Below are 7,792 nucleotides of genomic sequence, written 5' to 3' on the forward strand. Positions count from 1 at the left end.
TTGAAACTTCAACACCAGGTTTGGAAACAATGCCAAACTCTGAAACTGAACCATCAAAAAAGGAGAAGTCAGAAATTGCAACACCACTGGGATTCGCCTGTTCAACAAATATGCAGCACACTAGCTGGCCATCACTAACACACTGTTCTACCAAAATATCATGTCCAAGACTTCTTAGAGGCATCCATGATCAAAGCACTGGTACATGATTGATGATGTCACTGTTCAATCCCGAGACCGAAATGATGTCCTCATTATCAAAGCAATGACCAGTGCAAATGACTACTGGTCAGACCACTGGCTTACCTACTCCTCAATGTCCATCAAATACCACCAGACGCAACCGAAGAAACAGTTCAGAAAACAAACTCTATATTGAACAGATTCAAGAACCAAACAGACTAATGAACTTCCAACATGTTCTCACCAAATCTCCAAAGAGTTTATTATAATGGAATAGAGGAAATTTGAAAAGAGCTGAAGACTGCCATTTCATTCTGTGAAGAAAATGTTGGCTACAAGACCAGGAAACACCAGAACTGGTTTGATAAGAATGAATACTTAATCCAAGGCCTCATCCACAAGAAGAAGAAAACTCTTTGGCCAAAATAACATCAACAAGGCAAAGAGGATAAGTCATTAAACAGCAAAGTCAGTTACAAAGAAGAACTAACAGTGGACTGAGAAAGCTAAGGAACTGCAACTCCTTGCTGTCAGCACAAAACCTGGGGTTTCTTCAGTGCCATCAATGTACAGAAATAGAAGGGCTCAACACCCTTGCTGTGCAGTAAATATGGTATCCTTTTGAGAGCCAGAGAAAACATCAGGCTCCAATGGAGACAACATTTCAAAGAACTGCAATAAATCATTGATGAGGATGTTTTAAGAGTTATACAGATGTACAACATGGAAACAGACCCTTTGGTACAACTCATCCATGCTGACCAGGTATCCTAAATTAATCTAGCCCCATTTGCCAACACTTGGCCCACATCCCTCTAAACCTTTCCTATTCATATACCCGTCCAGATGCCTTTTAAACATTGTAATTGCACATCTTTAAGCAAATTCCCCAACTCCCAGCAAAGGTTATCTTGGACTCCCACCTAGTGGTGTCAGAATTAAAAGCCTCCATTAGACACATGAACAATGGAAAAGCTGCAGTAGATGAGATTCCACTGGAAATTTTCAAACTTGAAGGAGCAGAGCTTACCTGTTATTTCCATCAACTGTTCCTGTAAATCTGGGAAAGAAGAAACCCCTTACAATCTCAGGAATGTTGCAATCAACACCATCTTCAAGAAAAGAGAGTAAGTGGATAGTGGGGTCTACTGAGGAACCCCCTACTCTCCATCACAGGGAAGATCATTGCCTAAATCCTCGCTAGGTGCTTTCTCCCAGTCTTGGAGGAAACCCTTCCTGAAAGCCAGGGTAGCTTCTGACAAAACCATGGAACTATGGACATGATTTTCCCTGCTGGGCAAATGCAAAAGAAATGCCAGGAAGAACACCATTCTACATAGCCTTAAGTCAACTAAGGTTTTTTGACACAGTTAATTGGGAAGTGCTATGGAAGGCCATGTCAAAGGCTGGCTGTCCAGTGCTCTTTCTCCAGCAATGGCAAGACATTGGCAACCATTCTCACTGATGCTAATATAGAATCCTTTGATGTCAAGGCAGGGGTCAAGCAGGGAGATGTTATCGCCTTCCTTTTCTCAGTCTTCATTGCCACCATTCTTCATTTTGTCAAGAATGAACTTCCCAATGGTGTGGATATTGTTTTGATGGACAACTTATCAATGCCAACAGTTAAAATTCAACAAGGAAATGACTCCTACCTTACTTGTGTAATTTCTACAGGACACATCTCTGCTCTCTCGGAAGAGAATCTTCAAGTCTCGTGTTATGCTTCCACAAAAGCACTTTGAAGAATTGGTTTCCACTATAACTTTTAGAAGACTCAAATTCTCGAACCAAACCGTCCCAGGTCAAGTTCCAATCTGTCCCTCCATTAAAATCAGTGGAGAAATCTTCCTAAATGCGGAATGTTTCCTGTACCTGGATTCTCCTGCTCCTCGGATCTGCCTGACCTCCGTGCTTTTCTAGCATCCCACTCTCGACTCTGATCTCCAGCATCTGCAGTCCTCAACTTCTGCTGAGAAGCAACCTCATCTGAAGTTGAAATTGATGTGTAGATTCAACTTTGCAACCAATGTGTGAGCACTGCCTTCAGATACTGAAGGATGAGAGTCTTTGTTGACTGACATCCATGCCAACAGAAAGATCCTGGTATGTAAGGCAGTCATCCTTCTGACTCCATTAAGCCAGTTTTGATTGCATTATCTATCTTTCTTTTTGAAAATTCTTTCATAAATCTGAGCATCAATCACTAGGCCAGCATTTATTGCCCACCTCTAATTGCTTGAGATGGCATAGTGCTATTACAAAAGGAGTTTCAGGATTTTGATTCAGTGGCAGTGATTATCTCATGTGCCAAGTTTCAGTGATATGGCCCAGTTTGTGCAAGTTGGCCTGGGCTCAGTGCATACAAAAATCAGGGTTGAATGGACAGCTTCAGTATCTGAAGAGGCACGAATGGTACTGAGCATTGCAATCATCGGCGATCATCCACGCTTCTGACCTTATGATGGAGGGATGGTCATTGATGAAGCAGCTAAGCTGATGGGCCTAGGACAATACCCTGAGGAACTGCTGCAGAGATGTTGTGGAGTTGAGATGACTGACGTTGGACAATCATGACCGTCTTCCTATGTACCAGGTCTGACTCCAACCAGCAGAGTTTAACCCCGGCACTCATTGATTCCTGTTTTGCTCAGGCTCCTTGATGCCACTCAGTCAAATGCAGACTTGATGTCAAGAGCTGTCATTCGCACCTCACTTTACCTCTGGAATTCATCTCTTGTCTGTGTTTGAACCAAGGCTGTACCAGGAGCTGAGTGGCCCTGGCAGATCCCAAACTAGGTATTGCTGAGCAGGGTGGACGCTAGGAAATTGCTTCCATTAGGCGAGGAGACTAGGACCCGAATGCGGAGACATTTCTTCAGCCAGAGAGTGAAGGGCCTGTGGAATTCATTGTCACAGTGTGCAGTGGAGGCCGGGACGCTAAATGTCTTTGAGGCAGAGATTGATAAATTCTTGATGTCACAAGGAATTAAGGGCTACGGGGAGAATGTTGGTAAGTGGAGCTGAAATGCCCATCAGCCATGATTGAATGGCGCAGTGGACTCGATGGGCCAAATGGCCTTACTTCCACTCCTATGTCTTATGGTCTTATGGAGACTTAAGTACGAGACACTGCATTGCTGGAAATGAATGATGCCTTTCTGGTGAGATGTTAGAATCAGAATGTTGACAACATGGAAAGGGCTGTGGGATACAGGAGCTGAATTAGGCAATGTGACTCACTGAATCTGCTCCACCATTTGATCGTGATTGACAGTGATACTTATAATACAATGTTAGTATTCATTTCAAGAGGGTTAGAATACAAGAGCAGAAATATACTCCTGATGCTGCGTAAGGCTGTGGTCAGACTGCATTTGGAATACTGTGAGCAGTTTTGGGCTCCGTATCTAAGTTCAGATGGAGCAGGTCTGGAGGATGTTTAAGGATGTTTACGAGAATGATGCCAGGATGAAGGGCTGAAGAGTCATAGAGATGTACAGCATGAAAACAGACCCTTCGGTCAAACTTGTCAATGCTGACCAGATATCCCAACCAAATCTAGTCCCATTTGCCAGCACTTGGCCCATATCTCTCTAAACCCTTCCTATTAGTTTACCCATCCAAATGCCTTTTAAATATTGCAACTGTATTAATCTCCACCACTTCCTCTAGCAGCTCGTTCCATACATGCACCACCCTCAGTGTGAAAAAGGTGCCCCTTAAGTCCCTTTTATAAATTTCCCCTCTCACCTTAAATCTATACCCCGAGTTCTCGATTCCTCCACCTCAGGGAAAAGATTTTGACTATTTATCCTATACAAGCCCCTCGTGATTTTATAAACCTCTATGAAGTCACCCCTTTGTCTCCGATGTTCCAGGGAAAACAGCCCCAGCCTATGCAACGTCTCTCTATAGCTCAAATCCTCCAACCCTGGCAAAATCTAGGGGTGGCACAGTGATCCAGTGGTTAGCACTGCTGCCTCACAGCGTCAGGGATCTGGTTTGATTCCAGCCTCAGGTGCCTGTCTGTGTGGAGTTTGCACATTTGCCCCGTGTCTGCAAGGGTTTCCTCCAGGTGCTCCAGTTTCCTCCTCCAATCCAAAGATCAGGTGAACTGGCTGTGCTAAATTGGCCCTAGTGTAAGGTATATTAGCTAGGGGTAAACGTAGGAGAACGGATCTGGGTGGGTTGCTCTTTGGAAGGTCAGAGTGGACTTGTTGGGCTGAATGGCCTGTTTCCATATTATAAGGAATCTAATCTAATCTATGGAAACCTTTTCTGAACCCTTTCAAGTTTCACAACATCCTTCCGACAGGAAGGAGACCAGAACTCAATGCAATATTCCAAAAGTGGCCTAACCAATGTTCTTACAACCACAACATGACATCCCAACTCCTATAGGTAAAAACAAGGACTGCAGATGCTGAAAACCAGAGTCTAGATTACAGTGGAGCTGCAAAAGCACAACAGGTCAGGCAGCATCCGAGGAGCAGGAAAATCCTGATGAAGGGCTTTTGCCTGAAACATCGATTTTCCTGCTCCTCGGATGATGCCTGACCTGCTGTGCTTTTCCAGCACCACTCCCAACTCCCAACTCAATGCTCTGACCAATAAAGGAAAGCATACCAAAAGCATTCTTCACAATCCTATCCACCTGCGATTCTACTTTCAAGAAACTATGAACCTGCATTCGAAGGTCTCTGTGGTCAGCAACACTCCCCAGGACCTTACCATTAAGTGTATACATCCTGCTCTGATTTGCCTTTCCAAAATGCAGCACCTCGCATTTATCTAAATTAAACTCCATCTGTCACTCTTCCCACTGACCCATCTGACAAGATCCCGTTGTACCTTCTTTGCTGTCCACTATACCTCCAATTTTGATGTCATCTGCAAACTTGCTAACTATACCGCCTATAGCTTGTTATACGAGGAGTGGTTAAAAACTCTGGTACGTACTTGATGAAATTTAGAAGAACAAGTCATAGAGATGTACAGCAAGGAAACATACCCTTCAGTCCAACTTGTCCTTTCCAAACAGATATCCTAAGTTAATCTAGTCCCATTTGCCAGCTTTTAACCCATATCCCTCTCAACCTTTCCTATTCATGTACACTTTCAGGTGCATTTTAAACATTGTAATTGTACTGCCACCGTCACTTCATCTGACAGCTCATTCCATACATGCACCACCCTCTGCATGAAAAAACCTACCCATTACATCTCTTTTAAATCTTTCCTCTCTCATCTTAAACCTATGCCCTCTGGTTTTAGACTCCCCTAAACTGTGAAATAAGTTTGAAAGGAGTGAATAAGACCAGACAGTACGTAATGCAATGAAAAGACCATCAGCGAGATGATGAGACCGAAAGTGGTGAGGTTAGTCTAAATTCTTCCTCTTGCACTGACTAAGGGTTTTGGGGAAAATGGGGAATTGATGTTCCAGAGCTTTATTCTGAGGAAATTTAGAGCTTATTTAAACTGGTTAAATAACCAAAACTGATTCTTTATGTGGGTCAGAAACTTTAATCCCAAATGTCACTCTCCTCCTCTGATCTAGCCAATCCTTACATCAGTGGAGTATGATACAGAGATAGGGAGAGATATAGGGATTGGAAGACATCACAGAGGCAGGGAGGTGTGTAGGGGCCAGAGGAAGTCCCAGATATTTGGGGAGGTGGAGAAGTGGGAAGAATTCATACGGCTTGATGATAGTTAGGGAGATGTATTGTGGCTGGATAATGTTACGGAGGCAGGGAGTGACATAGATGGTGGAGGTGGTTCCATATGTAGGGAGGAATGCAGCTGTTGACAGAGGTTACAGAGATAGGGTGGTGAGTTGGGACTGGATGAAGTTACAGACAAGAGGTGTGCAGATTTTACAGAGATAGGGAGGTCTGTCGTGTGGAGTGGTTTGCCTAATGTAAAGCATTTAGTGTCACCTCCATCACGAGACACAGTGGTAACAGTGTGTGCCATTGACAAGATGCATTGCAGCTACTTTTTAGAATTAGAATCCATGCAAAATCCAAAAAGTCCACACCGACCCTCCAAAGAGTAATCCATCCAGACCCATTCCTCTACCATATATTTACCCCTGACTAACGCAGCTAGCCTACACATCCCTGAACACTATGGACAATTTAGCATTGCCGATTCACCTAATCTGTACATCTTTGGATTGTGGGAGGAAACTGGAGCATCCAGAGGAAACCAACGCAGACATGGAGAAAATGTGCAGACTCCACACAGACAGTTATGTGAGGCTGGAATCAAATCTGGGTTCCTGCGCTGTCAGACAGCAGTGCTTAGCACCTTCTAAATCTGCACCAGCTATCGACTAGGATCACAGCAGATACACAGGAAACAGACCCTTCTGTCCTCTCTAACTCAGCATTGGTTTGGTCAAGTCTGCAGGGAGATAGGATAGTGAAGAAGGTGTTTGGTATGCTTTCCTTTATTGGTCAGAATATTGAGTACGAGTTGAGAGCTCATGCTGTTGCTGTACAGGACACTGGTTAGGCCGTTTTTGGAGTATTGCACGCAATTCTGGTCTCCCTCCTATTGGAAGGTTGTGGAACTTGAAAGGGTTCAGAAAAGATTCACAAGGATGTTACCAGAGTTGGAAGATTTGAGCTATAGGGAGAGTTTGAACAGGCTGGGGCAGTTTTCCCAGGAGTGTCAGAGGCTGAGGGGTGACCTTATAGAGGTTTATAAAATCATGAGGGGCATGGATAGGGCAAATAGACAAGGCGTTTTCCCTGGGGCAGGGGAATCCAGAACTAGAGGCCATACGTTTTAGAGTTAGAAGGAAAAGATATAAAAGAGACCTAAAGGACAACTTTTTCACAGAGGGTGGCACGCATATGGAATGAGCTGCCAGAGAAAGCAGTGGAGGCTGGTACGATTGCAACATTTAAAAGGCATCTGGATGAGTGTACGAATAGGGAGGATTTGGAGGGATATGGGCTGGGTGCTGGCAGGTGGGACTAGATTGAGTTGAGATATCTGGTCGGCATGGACGAGTTGGACAGAAGGGTCTGTTTCCATGCTGTACATCTCTGTGACTCTGAGCCCCTTAAAAGTGTTCTATGCTTCAACAAGATCACCTCAAAAAAGAAACCACGCAAAAGCGTTCAGTATTTACCCATGAAGAGTCTAAAACAACCTTTTCCATGACTATCTGGATTTTATATTTACAAGCCAACAAAGTACTTTGCGCGCGTTCTTTTCGGGATAGGGTGAAAAGAGCGTCAACACTAGAGGTTTTTGTCGAGTTCCAGCACCTACTTTACAGCTCTGCTGCACTCTGGAGAAGTCGACGATCCCCGAGAAATCGGGCGGGGGTTGGCGCCTCTTGTAATATTTGAAGAGCCTCCTGAAGGCATCTTCACCCTGCTCCAGGAGAGCGGCCGCCATCGGCTGCAGCCCGATGGAGGAGGCGGCGGCGGCAACAACAACAACAACTGAACCCGCCACATCTATCCACCGCTTCGATTTTATAAACTCACGGCCCCAGCCCTATCTTGAAATTGAGTTATATTCAATATGCAGCTGATTTCAGAAACTTTAATCCTTTAACTTATTTTGAACCCTGACGAGGGGA

General features: G+C 44.4%; 1 protein-coding gene across 1 annotated transcript in view; it reads right to left on the minus strand.

Moving 5' to 3' along the window:
* Window positions 1-7,629, minus strand: part of alkbh1 (alkB homolog 1, histone H2A dioxygenase) — a 49,594-nt gene extending 41,965 nt beyond the window's left edge. The window contains exon 1 of the mRNA XM_060829427.1: window positions 7,477-7,629. Within this exon, the coding sequence (XP_060685410.1) occupies window positions 7,477-7,605 (129 nt within the window). The 5' untranslated portion in view covers window positions 7,606-7,629. The remainder of the gene's footprint in view (window positions 1-7,476) is intronic.
* Between the last annotated feature and the right edge of the window lie 163 nt (window positions 7,630-7,792).

This window comes from Hemiscyllium ocellatum, chromosome 8 (assembly GCF_020745735.1).
Source record: "Hemiscyllium ocellatum isolate sHemOce1 chromosome 8, sHemOce1.pat.X.cur, whole genome shotgun sequence".
Classification (NCBI taxonomy): domain Eukaryota; kingdom Metazoa; phylum Chordata; class Chondrichthyes; order Orectolobiformes; family Hemiscylliidae; genus Hemiscyllium; species Hemiscyllium ocellatum.